This window comes from Dermacentor albipictus, chromosome 2, assembly GCF_038994185.2.
Source record: "Dermacentor albipictus isolate Rhodes 1998 colony chromosome 2, USDA_Dalb.pri_finalv2, whole genome shotgun sequence".
NCBI lineage: Eukaryota > Metazoa > Arthropoda > Arachnida > Ixodida > Ixodidae > Dermacentor > Dermacentor albipictus.
In genome coordinates this window covers 70,792,501-70,817,452 of record NC_091822.1, presented here as the reverse complement: position 1 = coordinate 70,817,452, position 24,952 = coordinate 70,792,501, and the positions used below count along the sequence as shown (strand labels likewise).

Below are 24,952 nucleotides of genomic sequence, written 5' to 3'. Positions count from 1 at the left end.
TTTATTGATGGTACGACTGCTGACCGGCGATAAGGTCCCCGCCTTACCCACCGTGAACCAGAGGCATGAGACGGGAGGCGACGTACAAACATACGCTCAATTTATTAAAGTAAAATCATGCCCGAGACACAATAAAAAAAAGATAATATACAAACTACAGCGGATGGTGCCAAGCTTCGTGGAAGGCATGCGTGTCACACATAAAACACGCCCTGACAGGACGCACGACACAAAGCCCACCAACTACTAACACAGGTGAAATAACAAAGAATACGCGACACAAATGAAAAATACACGGGACAATAAACGCGGCAAACACTACCCTAACAGAACATACAATAATTAACATGCCATGAGTAATAAATGAAAGATGAAGCGCGATATGAAAAAGAGTCCGGGGAAAAGTTCTGAGAGCGTTGGAAGACAACCCTTATCTGTGGCGTGCTCACCGAGATCCCGATCTGAAGAGCGTCGGGCTGCTGGTACCTCGCTGCCGAAGATCTTGACGGACTTGCACCTTCTGTCAATCGACCAGCGAAGACCCTTCGGCCTGGAGATTTCAGCCTGCCAACCACATCTTCAGCTGTCTCTCGGTACACGACCACGCTGCTCCGTCTTCCAAACCACTCTGCTCCCCCGCCGAGCCACCTCGTCCGTCATCACGCCCTGGCAACCCAGGTGACCAACCAGTCCGTCGAGCTCGGGAACAGTAGGCAGCAGGCCTCCCTACCACCGTGTAAGTGGCGCTGCGGCTGCGGTGGCAATGGTGGCCATCTCGAAAGGGGCGTGGGCACGTACTTTGTGACACGGCGGCATCATAATTTCCTTTTAAATTTGGCCTTCAATAAATAAAGTTTGTACCGCCACCACCCTCACACGCTTTCACTCATGCGGAACCTCATGGTGCCGGCGACGGCAGAAATCCGTCTGGAGTGTTCATATAACTGTTATCGCAATAAAAAGATTTATTAGCTTAGTTACAAGGCTCCAGTTACGGAAGCCCACTCTATGCAGGAACAAGGTAAACATCCGAGTTCACATCAGAACCCTCTGTCCCCTGCTCGAAAAGTCTCCCTTTTTAATACCGTCGTCTTCCGTAGCGAGTCCACTAGGGAATCGGAAGACTCCAGCAGCAAATCACAATCGTCAACTCCGTTGCGATACCACGCCCATGCTCGCAACACTCCACAGTAACTCCGCCTCCGAAGCCCGATGACTTGGAATATGTGGCAAGAAATCAACCTGCGAATGCAACGTCATTGTAGTTGTTTGGTAGCCTTGGATGGAGCTCCCCTTTTCATCCTTAGCTCAGTCTGCGAGGTAATGGTGAGATGACGGCCTTTTTTGGGACCCGTCAAGGGTCGGTATCAAAGCTGCGTTGTCTTCTGGATAGATGCTGATGGATGGCTGGGCGTTTGCCTTGGGGCAAACTTCCCATTAATGCCTTTGTGGTGTTGGGACGCAACAATACCTAGTGGCTCAAGCCATTAGACAACTTGAGCCACTGGGTCAGTGTATAAGGCGTGGCGACGATAACATGACGAAAGTCAAACCACGATGCCTGCATGACGACGATGGAACAATTCCGACTACTTCACGACCACGAAAACATACCTCGTTGTCTAAGCTGGTAGATAACTCGGACCGCTGCGTCGATCTAATGACACAGACAGACAGACACAGACAGACAGACAGACAGACAGACAGACAGACAGACAGACAGACAGACAGACAGACAGACAGACAGACAGACAGACAGACAGACACAGACAGACAGACAGACAGACAGACAGACAGACAGACAGACAGAGACACACACACACACAGACAGGCAGACAGACAGACAGACAGACAGACAGACAGACAGATAAATTCTTGAAGTATGCAACGAATCCTAATAGCATTAGTACAAAACTATTCCCTGGCGCTGTTTTCTAGTCATAAGCTTTTACTCATCGCTAGGTTCTGAGCTTCATCCTCCTGTACGAAGTGACGGGACCAGACAGGCGAGCCGCGTACGCGCTACTGGCCACCGGGACAGGGATCATGCTGATGCCGGTGGTGCTCGAGCTGCTCGCCGCTGCCCAGTTCAGCTGGCCGGCCACTCAACTGCTACTCCTGATGCCCACTGTCTCGCTCGTCTACTCCCACTACCTGCTCGAGGTACGCACGCGTCCAACGTTTGGCCCCACAGCACAAACGCCATGGTTACCAGCTATTGTTGATATGGGCGTTGTCCATTATTTGCCCCTATTCTTAGCAATATTTACCTGAGTAAGGTTGACAGCTGCTTAGAGAAAGCCTTAGGTGATAGCGTTATCAAGATATTTTGTTACGTTGATGATTACCTGATTTTCTGCAATAGGGAAGAATTCGATTCCGCTGCTACATCAGTAAGTGAGCGATTTAAACTTTATGGAGGAGGATTAAAGTTTACCAAGGAATTTCCTCAGCGACGCGTAATTCAGTTTCTTGATATTTCCTTGGTCTTCGAACAAAATCACGTTTGTTGGCAGTACTCCCCAAAATCTTCGAAGCCGTTGCTAAACTTTCAATCCAAGCATTCCAAAATAGTCAAAAACGGAATTGCCATGTCGTGCCTTAAGTCTTCTCTCAACAGTTCCTGCATGCACAACATGAGCGCCAGTTCTAATGCGCAGGCCCGGCGCCTACTAGAAGCAGGTTATCATAGCGTAGCAGTGGCCACTGTGGCTGAGCGCCTAAAGAAGTCGGTTTCGAGGGGGACGGACGTGATTACAGAAAGCAGTAATAGCAAAAAAAGAGTAGTGGCTGTTCCGTACATTCATTCAATGTCGCACAGGCTTTAAAATGTTGCAAGTAGATACGATGTTAATGTTGCTTTCACTGCTCCCAATAAGCTAGGTAAGATATGTGCTGCCGTACAGAGGAAAAAGAAGCAGATAAAAGGCAAAAAAGAGAACAGATATTTGTCCACTGAAGCACAATGAGAACAACAGTTTTACTGACTGTCGTATGGGTGTGGTTTATAACATTCCCTTTAGCTGTGGCCAGTTCTACGTAGGGCAAACGGGACGGTGTGTTAACCACAGACTAACGGAACATAATAGGTCGTTATTCGGTGCATCGCCTTCTAATCTTTCCTTACATTGCCAAGATTGTAACTACCCGTCATAGACGAATGCGCGATATCGTACAGACATAATACTGAAGATACGCGTCTTATGGTAGAGGCATAGCATATTTATAATGGTGGAAGTGCGTGCGTGGGTCAGCCTTCGATTACTTTACATAAGGAACAGATTAATTGCCTTAACAGTTATCTCTCACGTATACCGGCATATGTACCCGACTGACACGTGGTGATACCATTCCTGAGCTTGCACAAATTATTTTTGTGTCTTTTTTCTTTTTGCGCCGCAATGCTCCCTTCACTTGATAGCTGGCGTTCGTGTTGTCCACTTCTCTACTCTTGTGTCCTGTCTGCTCTCCTCACCTCTTTTTTACATAATGCATGCTTGCCAACTAGCTCAGCTTTCTGTCGTTCTTTATATATATATTGTGAGCAATATTTTACCCCTTCATCTGTATATATTCATCACCATGGCCAGCGTCATCGTCTTCAGCGCGCGCACTGAAAAAAAAAAACGTGGAAGCTTAACAGCTGTCTCGCAAGTGGTGGAGGCTGCTTTCGATCCCTTGGTCCTCTACGCCTTCGAGTTTCCCTGGCGCTTCGTTCAGGCCGCCGCTTGCTCCGCCTTTCCGCCAGCATGCCCCAAGAAGATCCTCCAGGAGCCTCCGGCGTCACCGTCTCTGCCCCACCAGCCGTTCCATCATTGGCCGTCAGCACGCGGCAGCGCGATCCCACCATATTTGCTGGCCTTCGTAGTGACGACGTTGATGAGTGGCTGGACAATTAAGACCGCGTGAGTGAGTCGAATCGGTGGGATGATATGCACAAGCTTCACAACGACGCATTCTACCTCACTGACGTTGCCAGGATTTGGTTTCTCAACCACGAGAGCACCTTGCCTGACTGGGCGGCATTCAAACACCAGCTTTGGCAGATCTTTGGCGCTCCCAAGGTTCGCTCTGAGGTCGCCAAGAAAAGGCTTGATGAACGCACGCAACTTCCCAGGGAAACATACACCTCTTATATCGAGGACGTCCTCACCCTTTGTCGCCGTATTGACGCCACAATGACAGAATCTGATCGTGTTCGTCACATCCTAAAGGGCATTGCCCACGTCGCGTTCAGCGCACTGGCGATCAAGAATCCAAATACCGTAAACGATGTGATCGCGACTTGCCAACACCTGGACGCACTGCAGGCCAGTCGTCGGTGACGCGCCTCCTTCGTCGGATACCGGCCTGCGTCTCCTGATTTGGACTCTCATACGCGAAAAGCTCCAAGCGTGTGGCCTTCTCAGTTCTCCCGTTCTCCAGCCTCAGCCTTCGGTTCCTGGCCTGCGCGACATCATCAAAGAAGAGCTGTCCTCCATGATCTGCGCTACGAGCTATGGCTCTCCTTCGCCATCCACCTCGTATGCTCAGGTCGCGGCTATGCAACCAGCGTTCATTCGGACGGCGCCTGCTGCTCCTTCTACTGGCGCCAACCATCTCGCGACGCTACCACTCCATCCGCTTACCACAGGATGTTACAGTACCCGGCCTACATCCCGTCCCATTTGTGATTAATGCGGTTTCCGGGGGCACATATCGCGTTTTTGCCGAAGACGATAACAAGACGAATGCCATGGCTACGATATTTATGAGAGAGACCCGTTGCTTCCTCCGAGTCCTTACCAGCGCCGGCTCTCCCCACGCTCACTTTCTCCACCTCCCGAGGGCCCTCGCAACTACTGTCCAGGAAGCCACCGCTCGCCCTCCCCTCTCCGACGCTCGACATAACCCCTGCAACCGGCCACCCGCACTCCTGACTACCATTCGGAAAACTAGGTGGTGCAGTTTTTAGAGGGAAAGCTGCATGGCTCGCACAGACTACAATTCCTGCAGCGTGCCCGGCCAATACTTTATTCGTCTGTGTAGAAGGTGTACCAGTCCTAGTATTGCTTGATACGGGAGCAGCTATTTCCATCATTCACGCTAGCTTGTGCGCTCGTCTACGCAAAGTTACTGCACCTTACAGTGGAGCTCTTCTTCGTGGTGCAAATAATGTTGTGATTCGGCCATCGGCGCAATGCACCGTTACAGTTTCGATCGACGGGATACGCCACCATATCCAGTTCGCAGTGTTGACTTCCTGTGCTGACATGCTTTACTAGGGTGGGACTTTCTCTCTTCGGCGTCTGCTTTCAGACTCGTGCCATCAACGCCTCGTTAACTTGAAAGAGACCGACCATTCCGAGGACGTGCACGAACCACGCCTTCGCTTACGATCTGCTGACGATTATATGGTGCCCCCTGGTCGCGCACAACTCCTTGTAGTTAACTCTGACATCGCCCATGGTGACTTTTTAGATGTACCGACAGCCCGTTGCTTATCCAAAGGGGTTGCTCTGGCACCCAGCCTTGTTCGCTTTACCAACGGCACGGCAGCTTTGGCTGTACTCAACACAACCAATGAGCCAGTTCTGCCTTCTAAAGGCCCCGCTCTCTCGTGCGTCTTGGACACACAGCCTGTCTCTGTGCTTTCCTCGACTACTGCTGTTTCACAACCACTCATAGCTACGAATCTGGTCCCTGCTTCTGTTCTCGCTAGAACCATCAGCTCCGATTTAACGCCACAGCAGACGGGGGAGTTACTGGCGTTGTTATCCAAGCATAAAGACACCTTGGACGTACACTCTCCTCTTCTGGGACAGACTTCTGCGACGGTTCATTGATACACACAGATGGAACTTCCATCGTGCGCCACCGGCCATATCGGGTTTTTTCCGCTGAACGCCAGATCATCGTTACCCACGTTGCCGACATGCTGAAACATAGCATAATCCGCCCATCGTCAAGCCCTTGGTCGTCACCTGTCGCTTTGGTGCGTAAGAAAGACGGCTTAGTGCGATTTTGCGTAGACTACCGTGCCTTGAACAAAATAACCCGCAAAATGTATATCCACTGCCCCGAATCGATGATGCGTTAGATTCATTACAAGGCGCGGAGTATTTCTCCAGCCTTGATCTACGCTCCGGATACTGGCAGATAGCCATGCACGAAGCAGACAAGGAGAAAACCGCCTTTGCCACACCCGATGGATGATTGACACCGTACTACCGGGCCTAAAATGGAAGACTTGCTTATGCTACCTTGACGACATCATCATATTTTCGTCGACCTTCCATCAGCACTTGCAGCGCCTCGACGAAGTCCTGACATGCCTTTCAGCTGCTGGCCTTCAGCTGAATACAGAAACGTGCCACTTCGCCAGCAAAACCATTAAAGTGATCGGACACTTTCTCAGCAAGGAGGGCCTTCGACCCGACCCCGACAAGATTACCGCTGTCCTCCGCTTCCCCAGGCCTCAACGTGCCAATGACTTGCGTAGCTTCCTTGGCCTAGCATCGTATTTCCGGCGCTTCATACGAAACTTTGCCACCACTGCAGCGCCGCTCAATCAACTCCTTCCTTCTGGAGCTCCCTACGTATGGTCGGACGAATGCCAAACTGCTTTTGACGCCTTCAAGCGTGCTCTCACGTCCGAACCTGTGCATTGTCATTTCGACAACACTGCACCCACTATTCTACATGCTGACGCCAGCGGACACGGTACCGGCGCTGTTCTTCTGCAACATCAGCAAAATTCTAAAGAACGTGTGGTTGCATACGCAAGTCGCACGCTAACAGCTGCAGAGAAAAATTATGCAGAGAAAAAGCTAAACTTCAGATTTATCATGCTCTGTTTTCTTCCCATATAAATTACTGCCTGTTAGTCTGGGGCACCACAACCCTTAGTAACATAAATACAATTCAGCTATTGCAGAAAAGAGCACTTCGGTATATTGCAAACGTCCCGCGCAATAGTTCTACAGTTACATTGTTTACCCGCTATAACATATTCAGTGTGAAACGCATGTTCGATTTTCGTTTAATGTATGCTTATTTCTTTTCAAACGAACAATTCAAAGTTTTTATTAAAGATTTATCTAATATAAGCATGCATTACACTGATTCACGCACCCGCAGCACCGACAAGTGGCTTGTTCCTCGTTCCCGCACGACCTATTTTATGCAGTCTCTTAGATTCACACTGCCGTCCCTACTTAATAAATATGAAGAGAAAGGCGCCAACTTTTCTACGTTTACAAAAAAAGAAATGCGTGAATTTTTTCTAACTCTAGTCTAATGTCTTTTTTACTGCCCGAACATGATCAAGTATGTTTCATTATTGCTTGTAACACGTTTATTTTCGTCATTTTATAATGTGTGTTCATGTGAACATTGAATATTTCAACTATAATGTACAACTGTTCTGGAGTGTACTTATATACTGACTTTATTTGTTCTATTGTTCCGTTGTTGTATTTGCACAACCTCTTCTTAATTTCTTTTTTTACTGGATTTTTTACTTGATTTCTGTAAATTTGTTTTTGAACGTATGAATCGTAATACCGCTGTCATGTACGTGGGCCCTTAGGTATTTTCAAGTGGTGTTACTACCGCTTTTCGCCTAAGGGACCCCCAACTGTCGTTGGAAATAAAGATTGATTGATTGATTGATTGATTGATTGATTGATTGATTGATTGATTGATTGATTGATTGATTGAGAAAAATTATACCATTACCGAGCAAGAGTGTCTTGCCGTTGTCCGTCCAAACATTTCGGCCTTATCTGCACGGCCACCACTTTACGGTCGTTACTGACCACCACGCCTTGTGCTGGTTGGCGACGCTAAAGAATTTAACGGGACGTCTCGGCCATTGGATACTTCGTTTATAAGAATACGACTTCGACGTCACTTACAAGTCTGGAAAGAAACCACAGGATGCCGATGCTCTCTCTCGTTGTCCCCTACCACCGTCTTCAAACGCTGCTTCCTTACCACCTTTCGTGAGCAAACCGCAGGGCACGTCGCCTGCATTCCCTTCGCTCGCGGCTCTCGGCCAGCTCCCACCCAGCCATTCTCCTACGTTTGCCTCTAGCCAACGTAATGACTCCTACTGCCACTCCGTTATGGAACATATTCGCGGATCATCTCGCACACCTTACGCGCGGCTCCATCGGCAGTTGAACTTCAAGATCGAAAATTCGATATTATACCGGTACGTGTTTCATCCCGGACATCGTTGGGTTCCTGTCGTTCCCCGATCACTTCGGGCGCAGATATTGGAGACCTTTCACAACGACCCCACTGCCGGTCACTTTGGTTTCCATAAAACCTATGAGCGAATTCGCAGCCGCTTCTCATGGCCTGGACTTGCAACCAACGTAGCGAAACACGTGGCTTCCTGTTCGCTCTGCCAACACCGCAAACGACTGACATCACCTCCGGCTGGACTGCTCCAACCTGTCCCGTGTCCTGAAGCTCCTTTCACAGTCGTTGGTATCGTTGGTACCTCTATGGACCGCTACCCTTAACGACCGGCGGTAAACGATGGATTGTCATAGCTGTAGACCACTTGACACGGTATGCTGAAACAGCCGCACTATCTTCGGGATTCACAGAGGAGGTTGCAGCCTTTTTCTTGGAAGCCATCTTTTTAGGGCGCAGAGCCCCGCGTGTTCTTTTGAGTGACCGCGGTAGGACCTTTCTGTCTAAACTTCTCAGCGATGTTCTCCGTGCATCCAATACCATCCACAAAACGGCTTCCAGTTACCGCCCTCAAATTAATGGTCTCACAGAGCGCCTTCATCGCACGCTGTCCGACATGATAACTATGTACATCAACCCTGACTACGCCAATTGGGATGCCATTCTACCCTTCGTCACTTTCGCATACAAGACGGCCGTCCAACGCACTACGGGGTACTCGCCCTTTTTCCTTGTGTATGGTCGCCAACCGCTCACTATCCTCGACGTTTCCTTCTTCGGTGTCCCCGTGCCTTCGTCCACATAAGTGTGTGAGCAGTTCGTTTCGCGCATTGCCCGGTGTCGCGAACGTGCCCGGCTCCACAACGACGCCAGTCAACAAGGCCGCAAAATTCGCTATGATGCATCTCCCCGTGTCGTTTCCTTCCACCCAGGAGACGAAGGGTTATTGTGGACCCCAGTTTGCGCGCCTGGATTGTGCGAGAAATTTCAGTCCCGTTTTATCGGGCACTACACTGTTGGGGAACAGGCCTCGCCAGTTAACTATCGTGTCACTGCAGTTGTTGCGCCTTTGGACAGCCACTGCCGTGTCACAGAGATTGTGCATGTTTCGCGTTTAAAGCCTGCCATACGGCGTTAAATGTCTCGCCATAACCAGCGTAACCAGCGGCCAGGTTGGCTGCTTCCACGCGCGGGGGAAATTGTGCGAGCATTATTTTACCCCTTCATGTTCTTCATCTGTATATATTCATCAACATGGCCAGTGTCATCGTCTTCAGCGCGCGAGCTGCGAAATAAACCGTTGAGACTCAACAGCTGTCTCGCAATATATATATTGGCACGAGCTAGTTACGCGAGCTGTCGAGGAAGAAGAAGTGTGCGTGGTAGCTGCTGCGAAAACAAACTGTAAACGGCCGTTCGCTTAGAACTGTCTGACTGGCTTTTCCTCTCGTGACAAACTGGTGGAGGTGCTGGGTACGCATCCATCGTATGCCTACGGGTCCTCAACCAGAAGCTACCGACGCCAGTACCTCGGGGACGGCAGAAATCTATCGAAGCAGCCGTCGCCTCCAAGGTCTTCCACCGCAATACAGCCCCCTGGCAAGCTCCGTGAGGAAGATGTCAACAACTACCGCAAGCCAAACCGAGGGGATGCCAAATGCTGCCGTACCATGCATTCTCAACGCGCCTCGCACGCCTAACCCGTTCCATGGCGACGCCTTTGAGGACGTTGAAGACTGGTTGGACCATTTCAACCGGGTCGCCGCCTTTAACGACTGGGACGATCGCCGTAAGTTGAAGAACGTCTACTTTTCCCTTTTAGACGCGGCGAGAGTATGGTACGAGAACCACGAAGCCTCATTTACCAGCTGGCAGGAGTTTTACCGACTGCTTTGCGAAGCCTTCAGCACTCCCGAAAGGAAAGAAAGAGCCGAACAGGCACTGTCTTCGAGGTTCCAAATGCCAAACGAAACCGTCGCCATGTTCGTCGAAGACATGACGCGATTGTTCCGTCGGGCCGATCCACTAATGCCAGAAGACAAGAAGGTGCGTCTGTTAATGCGAGGCGTAAAAGAACAGCTTTTCGCGGGCCTCGTGCGCAATCCTCCTACAACAGTCTCTCAGTTCATTCGTGAGGCAACAGTCATGGAACGTATGCTTCGGCAGCGGCTCTCGCAGTATGAACGCCAGACCACCATGACTGCTGCATGCTCTCTCGTACCTGCAAATGATGACAGGGAGTCCCTTACCGAGCTAATACGACAAATCGTTCGAGAAGAACTGCAGAAGTCCTATGCATCAGCTCCGGCACCTCCCAGTGCCGCGGTTCTTACGGATGTCATTCGGGAAGAAATCGGCAAAGTGGCTCATCCCTCGCCGCCAACACGACCCGAACCTCCCACATTCTCGTACGCGGATGCTCTTCGGGCTTCCGCGCCGTCGACGGGCCGTTTTTCGCAGCCGCCTGCTGGGATTTCTCGACGCTCCCCAAGTCCGATCCACCGCACGAACCCGCAAGCACCTTTTCATCCTGGTCCGCGCAAATCTACAGTATGGCGCGCCCCCGACAACAGTCCGTTGTGCTATCACTGCGGGGAGGCTGGTCACATGTATCGTGACTGCCAGTACCGACGGATTGGTCTGCGGGGATACCATCCGGACGCCCGTTGCCCGCGCTATGGCGAACGCCCGCACGACATCAAGCAATACCTAGAAAGTAACCGGCTTCCTCCTGCCCAACAGCGAAGACAGTCACGGTCGCCTTCACCTCGTCGGTACGCGCCACCAAACCGTGCTCGACCCGCCTTTGATTCCGCTGGAGTCAACGGTGGAAGCCCGCGCCGGGGAAACTGAAAACGGCGACCTCCGGGGGTGAGGCCGCTGTCATGCGAACCGTCAAATATCCTCCGCCGACGCCATCCCCTCGCGACGTACCGCTGACGCCTTCATTCGAAACTGCAAAAAGAACTTCTGCTGTTATTACTGCTTCAATCGACGGTTATCCGGTAACTGCACTTGTCGATACGGGAGCTGACTACTCGGTTATGAGTGCCTCACTGGCCACTCGGCTACGCAAGGTGCTGACAGCGTGGGACGGCCCACATCTGATTACGGCCGGAGGACACCTCGTGTCACCCATTGGACGATGCACCGCCCGACTTGCAATTTCTACTTCGACTTTCGTAGCGTCTTTCCTTGTGCTGCCCAAGTGTTCTCGACTAGTTATACTGGGCATGGATTTTCTCCAGGAGTATGGGGCGATCATTAACCTTCGTGACTTGTTCGTGACTTTTCTAACTACGTTTCTTCGGATTCGAGTGTGGAGGATGAACATCACCGCGCGGCTTTACGCGTGGTCGATGACTGCGTGACGTTACCGCCTCGAAGTAGCATCTTCGTCCTCGTTGAATGCCCCCAAGAACAACTAGGAATAGGCATTGCCGAAGGTAACCTCGCCATATTGCTGGATCGCGAAGTCGGCGTCGCACGAGGTCTCGTAGAGCTCCAACATAGGCAAACCACGATTCTAGTTACCAACTTCAGTGGCGAATACAAGCACTTTGCGAGGCATACCACCATGGCCTACTTTGAAACGGTGGCCGATTCCAACGCCTGTGCTTCGGTAACGACAATCTCGATTCCGGAACCCAGCGATGTGGACTTGACCAGTCACATCAACGTCAACCCACAGCTAGACCAAAATGAGAAGCAGAGGCTCCTCACTCTGCTATCGTCATTTAGCGACTGTTTCGCCACCACGTCGAAGGTCAAACAGACTCCTTTAATCAAACACAGAATCATCACTGAACCGACCGTCCAACCTGTTCGCCAACACGCTTATCGCGTGTCGCAAAGAGAACAGGATGCTATTCGTCATCAAGTTAAACAAATGCTCGACGATGATGTCATTCAACCATCGACAAGTCCTTGGTCTTCACCTGTTGTATTAGTTAAAAAGAAAGATGGTTCACTACGCTTCTGTGTCGATTACCGCAAACTGAACAAGGTCACGAAAAAAGACGTTTACCCACTTCCTCGAATTGACGACTCCTTGGATCGCCTGCGACATGCCCGTTACTTTTCTTCAATGGATCTGCGTAGTGGGTACTGGCAAATTGAAGTTGACGAACGGGACCAGGAAAAAACGGCGTTTATAACACCCGACGGTCTCTATCAATTTAAGGTCCTCCCTTTTGGATTGTGTTCCGCTCCGGCCACATTTCAACGCATGATGGACACAGTTTTATCTGACCTCAAGTGGAACTCGTGTTTAGTCTACTTAGACGATGTAGTTGTTTTTTCCACCACGTTTGAACAACACATCCAGCGGCTTGAGGCGGTTCTTCAAGCTATCCGCACCGCCGGCCTCTCCCTGAAGCCCGAAAAATGTCACTTTGGCTACGAGGAGCTCAAATTTCTAGGTCATATTGTCAGCAGCACCGGTGTGCGCCCTGACCCTGACAAAGCCATGGCAGTCGCTCTGTTCCCGATACCGAAGACAAAACACGATGTCCGCCGATTTTTAGGGCTTTGCGCGTATTACCGGCGTTTTGTACCCAATTTTTGTGAAATTGCCGAACCTTTGCAACGACTCATCAAGAACGACGTCACATTTGTTTGGGGCCCGGCACAATCCGACGCCTTCCACGACCTTCAGCAACGTCTACAGACACCACCGATCCTTGGTCACTTTGACACCGAGGCTGACACAGAAGTGCATACTGATGCTAGTAACGTTGGTCTCGGAGCGACACTCGTACAGTTTCAAGCTGGTGTTGAGCGCGTTATTGCGTATGCCAGCCGAACCTTGTCTGCTGCTGAAAAAAACTACTCAGCAACTGAAAAAGAATGTCTGGCAGTCATATGGTCTCTCCAGAAGTTCCGCCCATACCTGTACGGACGCCCCTTCCGTGTCGTCAGCGACCACCACTCTCTCTGCTGGCTGGCGAATCTCAAAGATCCTTCAGGCCGTCTCGCAAGATGGAGCCTTCGGTTGCAGGAATTTGATGTGACCATCGTCTATAAGTCTGGCCAGAAACACACTGACGCCGACTGTCTCTCTCGCGCCCCCGTCGAACCCGCACCACTAGATACTGACGACGATTCGGGTTTTCTTTGTACTCTTCCGTCTTTAAACCTTGCTCAACAGCAACGCCAAGATTCCGAGCTCCAGCCCTTGATTGAATACCTTGAAGGAAGCCGCCCACAACCCCCACGGCAGTTCGCGCGTCACTTGTCATCTTTCTGCCTACGTGGCGACATCCTATACAAGCAGAACTTTCACCCTACGGCAACCGCTTTCCTGCTTGTTGTTCCCGCTATTCTCTGCGACGACGTTATACGTGCATGCCACGACGAACCAACGTCTGGGCATCTTGGTTTCACGCGTACTCTCGCGAGGATCAAGCAGAAGTACTATTGGCAAAAACTCACAAAAACCGTGAAGCAGTACGTCAGAAGTTGTCGAGATTGCCAGCGTCGCAAAGTTCCACCTCTGAAACCAGCCGGTCTGCTTCAGCCTGTCCGACCTCCTTGCTCACCTTTTGAACAAGTTGGGATGGATTTACTCGGCCCATTTCCCAAGTCTTCGGCTGATAACCGCTGGATCGTCGTCGCCACCGATTACCTCACTCGATACTGCGAAACACAAGCCGTTCAGCGAGCTACTGCTTCAGATGTTGCTAACTTCTTCATCAAAAATATCGTCCTTCGACATGGTGCTCCCGCTGTCGTCATCACAGACCGTGGTACGGCCTTCACTGCCCAGTTGGTCCGAAATATCCTGCAGCTGAGCGGGACAACGCACCGTACGGCAACTGCGTATCACCCGCAGACTAACGGTTTAACTGAGCGTCTCAACAAAACGATCGCGGATATGCTTTCCATGTATGTTGCCACGGACCATAAAAATTGGGACGAACTGCTCCCGTATGTGACATTCGCGTACAACACTGCCCTACAAGAAACCACCGGGTTTCCTCCTTTTCGTCTGGTCTACGGACGCGACGTCACCACTATGCTCGACGTGATGCTCCTACCAACTTCGTCGCAACATACCGCACCAGATACAGACGCCTTTGTTCAGCGTGCCGAAGCAGCGCGGCACCTTGCGCGGGAACGAATTCTATCCCGACAACGTCAAGATGCTCGTCGATACAACCTATGTCATCGAGACGTCACATACAACCCGGGAGATCTTGTATGGGTTTGGACCCCTATACGTCAAAGAGGCCGGTCAGAAAAATTATTGCGCCGATACTTTGGACCCTACATTGTTTTGCGTCGTCTAAGTCCTGTCAACTACGAAGTTATTCCAGCCGACAGTTCGCACCACTCCCGTAGACTACGTTCCCCTGACATTGTTCACGTTACCAGGATGAAGTCCTACCATTCGCGCTGACTCTCATCCACAAACTTTGTGATTCGGCCCCTGTCGTCTCGTCCGTTGTCTTTCTCATTTCTTTTATTTTTTCCTTGTGGCATTTAACATCTCCCCAACTTTATTTATTTATTTATTTGTTTGTTTTTGTTTCTTTTTTTTGGAGGGAGGGGTAATGGCACGAGCTAGTTACGCGAGCTGTCGAGGAAGAAGAAGTGTGCGTGGTAGCTGCTGCGAAAACAAACTGTAAACGGCCGTTCGCTTAGAACTGTCTGACTGGCTTTTCCTCTCGTGACAATATATAGATATATATATATATATGACAATGTCTTCCGAGCAGATTCCATCATGATATCTCCAGCGCAGAAACGCGGTGCTCTATAATTTTTAGGCCACAGGTGCGCATGCATCCAGCGACAAAATAGAACACCCGTTAGAATTTCCTGCATGCACGTGACCTCCTTGAGACGCTTGCAACATTTTCCGAACGCCGACGGTTTTCCGTCGGTTCTCATATCCTGTACCGTTGAGGATCGCAGCTGGCAGAACCACTGGCATTGCTCTTCAACACACTGGCGTTGGGAGACGCCTGCTAGCTGCCAGGGCACTGTTCCTTCTACAGAGCAGGAATTGCTTGCGAGTAGCGTCGTGCAAAGATGTCGCACCCACGTATACTTTGAACAACATCCGAGGAGTACAAGTGCAACGCTAAACAGTGCTATCCCTGTGAATGCTTCGCCCTTTGGGAGATCACAACCGCCAATTATTAAGGCTATGACGTTTTTTACAAGATAGACAGAAATTAAATTAAATTAAGATATGAGCTTTTACGTGCCAAAACCACTTTCTGATTATGAGGCACGCCGTAGTGGAGGACTCCGGAAATTTTGACCACCTGGGCTTCTTTAACGTTCACCTAAATCTAAATACACGGGTATTTTCGCATTTCGCCCCCATCGAAATGCGGCCGCCGTCGCCGGGATCCGATACAGACACAAAATGCAAAATTAGATATGGTATGCATCACCTTTACAACTGTGTAACTATGTATAAATATTCTGTAAAGTGCAACCATTGCAACATGTTGTCACGCGCCAAGGCAAGAGCAAGCAACAGAACAGTAGCCAGACAAGAAATGCCAAATACGAAGGAACAGTTCTCCAGTTGGCGCGGTATATTGGTCTTCCTCGTCTTCTTCATTGCCATGTTTGCTGGGCACGCTATGCTGACTGTTTGCTGGCTCCAAACACCAGATGGCATTATTCCCCCTCCCAATCAAGCATCGACTCGATAACCCAAACTTGGTCAACAGCTTCATAAGTATCTTTTCGATGGAGGAGGTTGTACCTTATCGCATCTGCACACTGTTGCTGTCTTACGTGCACGCGGGCCAGTCCACGTACTTCCTCAGCGCGCTGAATGTACTCTTCGACGTCAGGAGCTGAGTGGTCGAGCTGATGGATTTCTTCATATGGAATCATGGCATCTAGCGTAGTTTGAACATCTCGACAATAAACGAGGTGAAATGGTGTGAATTGTGTAGTTTCCTGCGTGGCAGTGTTGTACGTAAACGTTACGCACGGCAGGATTTCGTCCCAGGTTTTGTGTTGCACATCTACGTATACATAGAGATCATATCTGCCAGCATTTTGTTTATTATTTCTGTCCAGCCTTTAGTCAAAGTGTGGTATGCGATGGCCTTCCTATGACTCGTGTAGCTCAGCTTGAAGATGTCGTCCACAAGTTTAACTGTAAATGCCGTGCCTCGGTCAGTAATTATGAATGACGGTGCGCTATGCCAAAGCACAATTTGATGCATAAAAAAACTGGGCAACGTCAGATGCTTTCCCACGTGGTAGTTCCTCCGTCTTAGCGTAACGCGTTAAGTGATTAGCAGCGACAATGATCCACTTGTTACGAAAGGAACACAAGGGAAATGTTCCAAGAAGGTATATTCCAACTTGATCGAACGGCGTACGTGGTGGGCCATAGCTTGTAGAAGCTTGAAGGATGGTGACTTGCGGGACTGGCATTCACGGCATCCTTTCACTCAGCGTTTGACGCAAGCAGCCAACCTAGGCCAGTAGTACAGTTGTCACAGCCTTTCCGGAGTCCTTGAGTAGCTCAGGTGTCTAGGTAATGGCTCGTCATGGCAGGCTAATATGTCGTCGCGAAGGGCTTGAGGCACTACTAGAAGATGGGACTTCTTGCCGGCACCTGTGTTTCTTTTTTGCACAAAATGCCCTCTCGTAGGCAAAATAACGACAACCTTCGCGAAACAGGGCGAGGCATGGACGCCGTGCCGCCTTCTGAGTAATCGATGATGGACCTTAACTCAGCGTCCGATCTCTGTTTAGCGACCAGGTGTGGCCAGCTGAGAGCTCCGAGGAAGGCACTGTCGTCTTCCTCGTTTGGATTTTTAGGTTCTACAGGTGCTCGTGATAGCGTGTCAGCAGCTTCATGTTTCTGCCTGACTTGTATACGATAGTGAAGTTAAATCCCAGGAGTCACACACTCAAATGTGCCCATCGTCCCGAAGGGTGTCGGATGTTGGGTAAGCAGCACAAAGCGTGATTGTCGATCACAATTTTAAATGGCCGCCCATAGAGATACTGCCTAAACTTTGTGGTAGCCCAAATTCCTGTGAATCCCGTCTTGCATCTGCACCAGGATAGCTCGGAGACCGATATTGCTGGATATTACATCTTCTAAGCAAGCGTCCCTGAACACCAATTATGACAACAAATGCACGTCATACTCCACTTCGGTTTCTCAAAATTATGTTGAAAACTCTCAAAAAGCTCCTGTTGAACTCCATACCTCACCATGAATTGTTACTTCCTGATATAGCGCAAAATAATGCACCTACACACGGCAGACACGGACGAGCGAGGATTAGCGCTAATGCCAATTGTTCTGGGCGTTTCCAGCAACCATGAATTGTTTGCAGGTTTACCAGATGGAGGGGTGCGAGCCCTATACAGGAAAACAGCAGTCTACAGGATTGCATTTTATCGAGCAGGAGCGCTAAAATTCGACATTCAGGCTTGCATGTTTTTATGAGCATTCAATGACAACCAGAGAAGCAACATGTTGAGCCCGGATCTATTTTCTAGTCATTACAACTGCGACGCCCAGAACAGAAATAACGAAGCAAGCTGCTACTGGATAATGCACACTCTGTCCCTGCTCCTTGCAGGCCAGCTTGCCGGGCGATGCCACCAAAAATCGCATTCTTCCTTGCAACGATAATTTGTTAACTGAAAATGCAATTAATTTTAAAACGATGAAAAGTGCTCAATGCAACTCTGAGGAAATGACACTTCATGGTGAGTGAATTTCTGGTAGTTACCCTTAAATAATTCATGAATACTTGGCATGAATACAATGACTATGCTAGCCCTGCACAGTAAGATAGATGCTATAAAAGTCTAGTACAGACAACTGGCCCACTCCAAATTTTCAAAACAGGACAAATCACTAAAAACAATTGTACTTTTTTCTCAAAAGCAAGAGAATAAACCTGAGCACAGTGTGTTCCCCAAAATAGTTTTCAAAATATACTCGGAGAATAGTAAATTTGGCCTAACATTCACCAAATCAACAGCGGACGAGCAAGGGAAGCTGCAGCCTGGATGCTTGTCTTTGCCAAGGCCCTCAGAAATATATTTGCATTTGGAAACGTTGGCTCCGGGCTGCAGCTGCCCTTGTTCATCTGCGTTACTCAAATGAAGTATTTTTCTCCTCGCAACCTGTTTGCCTTGTTTGAGTACATAAACCCAGATTTTCGTTACCATGAAACCATACATTGTGTTTTCCGATAATGTGCGCGCATTATTTGGGCTTGCTTACAGGTTTGCTTAGTGTCGTTGTCGCACGCACAGATTCTCTGCATAGGTCCCTGTGAGCACCGCTGTCTCCATAACGTCCTTTGCTCGGGTTGTCGAAAAAAGATAAGACTAAATGAAAGATCATTTCACAATTTACGTTGTCCTGCCCCAACGAAGAGCAAAGTACAACAGGGCCCCGAGTTCCAATCGCCTCGGCGCTGCCGTTTGATTACGGTAACCACGCTAACCACGAAGAGCCCGCAGCTCCAAATCTGGGTAGCGTATATGCATTTATGACCCGCTGCAATGTATGCAATGTATACGCATCTATGCGCATGCAATGTATACGTATGCAATGTGTACGTAAGACCCGCTGCAATGTGTACGTATTTAGTGCCGTCCACTAAAACTCCTCAATCACACGTTTCCGCAGGAGTCCCCATCGTGGCTCCTGGCCACGTGGCGACTCAAGCGGGCCGAGGAGGCGCTGCTCGTGGCCGCACGGCGGAACGGCCTCGTGGTCGAGAAGGCGGCACGCTTCTTCAGGAAGCTCAAGGCCGAGATGAGGCGCCACGCGCACGCCCACCTGGCCGCAACGGCAGCCGAAGCGATCCGAAGTGATGCCAACAAGACGGCCGGCAGCGACAGCATGGTGGCTGAGTTTCTGTCCGGCCGGCGGGCCGTGTCCGTATTCCTGGCGTGGTTCACCGTCATGTTCTGTTTCTACGGCATACAGTTGGCGGACCAGGACCTCGATGGCGGCGTCGACGCCTGGCTACGCTGGGACGACGTGGCCTACGTGGTGACGCTCGCTCCTCTTATCGCAGGCACCTATGCAGGTATTCTGTTTAACATGGCCTCCGAGCACGTAACGCATGCTCTTGCACGCTGAAAACTTATAAATCCATGACTTAAGCATGCAGTTCATAAACCCCGATTGTAAACCCCACTTTAGGTCGTCAATGAGCCGGATCGAAATCGAATTGCTGTGACGTTCTGCGCGCCTCACCCTAACTTGCGCAATCCTAGCATTTTCTACGCGAATTCCTCTTGCACCTCTAACGCTATAACACGTCTTTTAACGCAACAAAATACCTTGCGTCATGATCTCGATATATTCAGATCTACTGTTTGCCTGTTATCTGACTCCTGCCTCTCATTAATTGAAATATTATTGAAATTTGTACCAATGTTGTTTGCGATGTTCTGTGTTGCTTTTCGGTTTTATCGTTGTGCAGCACAAGTGCACCAATATTAAGGTGTAAAGCTGTTTTTGGGCACTTTAGGAAAATGAATAAATGAAATGAATTTATCGATCACGATTGGCTCCTTTGCGCAAGTTAAGGAAGTGAGTCGGTTGCGATCGAGAAATTGGATCTTGATCTGGCTCTATCGCAATCGAAAGTGCCTCGTGTGACAGGTGCCTAGGAGAGAGATGCAAAGAGGAGTGGCAGTACCTGTAGCTTCTTAAGAGCAGTGGTGAAGCCAGCACTTGCCATACTCCACCTCCTAAAGACAGCTTTCACAGCGGCAGCTGCTGGTTTCCACAGCTCAAAAAGTAAAATAGAAAAAAGTATGAGAAAATGAGAGAGGAAAAGTGTGTGACAGATGCAGAGAGAGAAGTAGTTGTTTTTGAAGTGCGTCATCTTTTCAATTATAACTTGCGGCAACCATAGATGCCTCTACCTTAAGAATACATAAATACACACACACACACACACGCACACACACACACACACACACACACACATATATATATATATGTATATATATATATATATATATATATATGTGTGTGTGTGTAGGCGAAACCCACACATATATACGTGTGTGTGTTTTGCACATATATATTATATGCGAGTATAGTTCATTATACTCTACATTATTCAACAGGTCGACAGCATTTAGTCAATGATTTTAAAAAATATGGACAACCTTATTATTGAGTTATTCTTGCGTACGTTCAATAAATTCTGAGCCAATGTTGAAATGATATTGAGTGAAGATTGCATCAACAATCTGTCAACTACAATTCAATAGTCATTTTTATATTGAGGAGACCCCTCACAGCTCAATTGCTCTTGCTCTGTTAACGTAAATGAAAGGCTAATTGACAAAATAAAATGTCGTCGTTTCTGGTTAATGTATTGCCTTTGACTGAGTACTCAAATGCATGTCCAGCAGTATCTGTACGGCAATATTCGCCATCCTAAACTCGTATAGGAAGTTCGAAAAAAGCGCTTCCTGTGCTCCACTCTAGGCTATATTTTTTTTTAAACATGAGGTAGCGGCGGTCCAGCTTTAGTTTCGGGGCATCCTTTGCACTCCAGAAGTTCATTTTTTAAAATATCCTTGAATGCGGCGCCATCGAGGGTACTTGTTTTTGACACCACAGAAATGCTGCGATATGCGAGTAAAGACGTGTGGAACGTTGGCTTGGAATAAAACGTTGTCATACCTGTGCACCTATATCTCGTGACCTTATAGTTAGGACTGCAGGGCAAGCCTTCGTTCGTCCATGTTATTATTATTATTATTATTATTATTATTATTATTATTATTATTATTATTATTATTATTATTATTATTATTATTATTATTATTATCCATGGCTTTATGTTTTCTCGCATGTAATGTAGGAAATACATTTTTAAGAAGTGTACCGTTGAGGCCGACACAGAATGAGCGACGCGGGGACAGTGACCAAAAGGGCATTGTTGGCATTTCGTATGATTTCAAATCATAGCATGTATTTCTGGTTCCGTAAAATTGGTTCAATTCAATATTCAATATTCAATGGTATATACTGTAACCTCAACAGTGAGCACTCCGACTCCCGCAGTGATGATGTCGATTCGAGACCCCTGACCCCTTCCCGGCTTTCTTATGCATGCAACCATAGCACATGCTACCACTTCTCCGGCCGCGTAATTGCAAGATCATGAATAAGTTTCAAAGATAGAATACGCAGAGACAATAATATTGAAGTCGATATTTCAGTGGCCCTTTAATGATAGAAATCATGTGACCTTCGGGTAGTATTTCTTCTGAAAGCATGCTAATTTTCTTGAAAGACTCCTGGAAATTTTTACCGCGTTTCATTTTTTTCGTTTTACTTTATATGAAGGCCCTAGGTTGCTAAACTCCAGAAAGAAATACAGGTAAGCATCAGGGAGCCCTAAATAATTTAATTTATTAGCTTATCTACTGCCACTTTCAGTTTCGTTTCCCAGGAGCTTACTGTGTCCTGACGTCATGACGCAGAAGAGGGTCACGGGGTAACAGGACATTGCGATGTTTTGACATTCGCTACAGATCACTCGGTTGCCTCTATACTGCCGCTGTTTCGTACTTGGGCCAGTTATCGACGCAAACCAGACGCCTACTGTCCAACAAAGAACGCTGCACTTTATGCAGTGCTGCTTTTTATACAAATTCAGAGAAAGGGAAACAGGAGAAGGGCAAGGCAAGCAAGGGCCACTGAATCTGTCCGGTGATGACAGTGCGCTGTGCGTGTACATGGGCAGCCCCTTTTTATCAAACACGATACAGCCACTCATTGTGAGAGCAGATTCAGCTGCATAGCAGACAACCCAGCGAGTCGGAGTGAGTGTCCGAACGGTTAAAACGGCGCAAGTTGCATTGTGCCGCTCCCACGTGACAAACTGGTCAGTGATGACGTCACGAAACAGTAGAAACGAAGCCGCCAACTGGCTGCCAGAAAAGTTATTATATTGAATTATTTACGGCGCACTGAGGCTTGCCAGAATTTCTTTCTTGGGAGATTTCGGTGTAGGTGCATTTGTATTTTTTTCTTTCCTTTTATTTTCCTTCTTTTTTGTTTTTTGTTCGGTTTGCTTCTTTACGAGAGAATTTCCATTCCCACGCTATCTGACCGTGTCCAGTGTTCTTTTGCTCACCTATGAAATAACCTAGCGTCGTTCCGATGTTGCCCGTAACTGCGAAACGTTCGGAAGAACACTATGGGAAGCTCAAAAAATGCGCCGCGAGCCATACTTGAATTTCACGCCTTTTACCGACACACCACTTCCCGCGAGTGTAGAATTATTCGCTATTCTGAGAGTACCATTCCTGCACAATATTTGTCATTTAGTGTCCCTCTTCTAAACCACATTTGATAAGTCGGGAAACGATCGCGTCCTGCTTTTCTTGCTCCTCCAGTTCCTGCTTCACATGTCGCGTAACGCACCCGCCGTGGTTGCTCAGTGGCTATGGTGTTAGGCTGCTGAGCACGAGGTCGCGGGATCAAATTCCGGCCACGGCGGCCGCATTTCGATGGGGGCGAAATGCGAAAACACCCGTGTACTTAGATTTAGGTGCACGTTAAAGAACGCCAGGTTGTCGAAATTTCCCGAGTCCCCCACTACGGCGTGTCTCATAATTAAGGACGTGGTTTTGGCACGTAAAACCCCATAATTTAATTTAATTTAATTTAATTTAATGTCGCGTAACGCCAGAAAGGTCGCCCGCGTGGGGTTCTCGGGATAAATGCCGTCGACCGGCTCATATTGTCACGTGGTGGTGACGTTGAAGAACGCACTAGCAATACTGTGAACGACAAAACTAACCTTTATTGGGCGAACCTGTGCCCACATGACAGGCTACACTTATCGCACAACGATAGCGGCGAACACGGTCGGGCGATCGTCGAAAATCTGACCAACGGGTCAAGCGCGTCGGCTTTTATACATCAATCGTCGAATGATCCAGACTAATCATTGGGACCCGCGTGCCTTCCACAAAGTTCTACACCATTCGCGTCAGGTGATGAAATCAGATAACATAAGGTTCGGAGACAACAGACAGCGGATAGAAGCATCGATAACTTTCCAGAAACTTCAGATACATAAACGCGCGTCCCGCGCTGTGCGATAACATTTGTTAGGCAGCGAAATGTGGTCGCCTGATAAAGATAAGTACACGTGTCAACATGCAAGGGACATCGCTTCTCATCCGGTTTAGCATACTTTTGCCTCGCCACTCGCATGCCAACTCTCGCTCGTTGTCCCGCCTTCCTGTCATACGTGCAGTCAACTGATTCTGCACGCGCGGCGACAAAAGCGTGTAGCCGAGGAGGGAAGAGCCCTGCTAACCAAAACTTGATGCTGTTTATAAAGAAGAGAAGAGTGCTAAGGTTATTTTCGGCACTTGGGTAGTGTCAGCTGTCCTCTAGGGAAATACACGGCGACGAGGACAGAGCGCCAGTTGGGAGGGTAGCGAAGGTGAGAGAGAAAGTGATTGCTCACCTTAGAGCTCAGGCTGGTTTGGTGCCTTTTCAAGAAACTCTGACTGAGAGGCGCCTACATAACGTCCAGTAGTGTCAATGCTCCCGTTTGTCACCTGCAACAGTGCCATCGCATCTGATAACAAATTCAATGTAAGGGAAAAACCTAACTTGGGCCGTTTGGTACACGTATGAAAAAAAAACGAGTAACAGTAATATTAAAATTCGGCGCTTCGTCTGTCTCAATCTGCACGTCCCGTTATTCGCCCTGTTACTCGTTTTCTTTTTCAGACAATTAGAGGGCCTATTCGCCGAGGGATGCGATTGACCTAGATCGTTTGCAACCACACCAACGTCACAATGTAGGCGGCCTTGTCACAACTGTCGACCAGCAAATGTTGGGAAATGCGTTTTCGGCTAGCGCTAGCTACTGGTTGACCAATAGTAGGGCAACAGGTTCGGGAGCCCTAACACGGTTCACACCCCGATATTGTGAAATATAAACATAAACACAATCACGAGTACAGCGTTCACACAGATCACCGCGGTTTCATTTGCAGTGATGTCAATCGTGACCATACTCGGCACACGACCGTCTGTCAGTGCCTCAAAAGTGACAAACACCATAAGTGCCGGCACAGAAGAAGCATTGAAAAACGAAGGAACTCCGTTGTGGCACGCGTCACGAGGAGAGGTGCCGGAACGAAGAACGAAATAACTGTATGAGGGACGATGGGGCGTGCTACAGTGTGTGTAATGGAAATGATGCACATGCACTACACATACAGGGTCATCATTTTCAAGATTTACGCAATTTTTAAAATAGCCTGTTGCAGGTAACATAATTCCAATCCTTGGGCTGGATTATTCAAAGCGGCGGACATTACTTGCAAGAGAACTCGAAACACCCATTCACATAACGAAAATTCACTAATTTCGAGAGACATAAATATTTACGGCACATATTGCAATTAACGAATTGTATCCGGTGAGCTTGCAAGGCAAATTCACTTGCAATCAATTTCCAGAATGACAGAAGTTTGGAGATATGCGCTCTGAAGCTCTCCGTGAAAATGCACTGTTGTGCCGCTTATATTTTTTTTAACAACACGGTCTTTTGTACATTGAAGCACAACAGCAACTGGAACTCCCTTGTATTTCATCCCACACCTTGGGAAATAACATCTCGAACCTGCTGTTATCCTGGAAATTCATTTCAAGTGGATACGTCCTGCAAGTTCAACGGCTACAATTACTAAAAGGCAATAAGGGCCATAAAGTAAATAATTATGAAGTTAATTAGTGAAATTT

General features: G+C 48.6%; 1 protein-coding gene across 4 annotated transcripts in view; it reads left to right on the top strand.

Moving 5' to 3' along the window:
* LOC135908236 (solute carrier family 22 member 7-like) overlaps positions 1-24,952 on the top strand; it is a 43,664-nt gene that overhangs the window by 4,978 nt on the left and 13,734 nt on the right. For all 4 annotated transcript variants that reach the window (XM_065439990.1, XM_065439993.1, XM_065439992.1 and 1 more), the window contains 2 exons: positions 1,963-2,163; positions 18,830-19,235. In XM_065439990.1, coding sequence (XP_065296062.1) covers positions 1,963-2,163; positions 18,830-19,235 — 607 coding nt within the window. The remainder of the gene's footprint in view (positions 1-1,962; positions 2,164-18,829; positions 19,236-24,952) is intronic.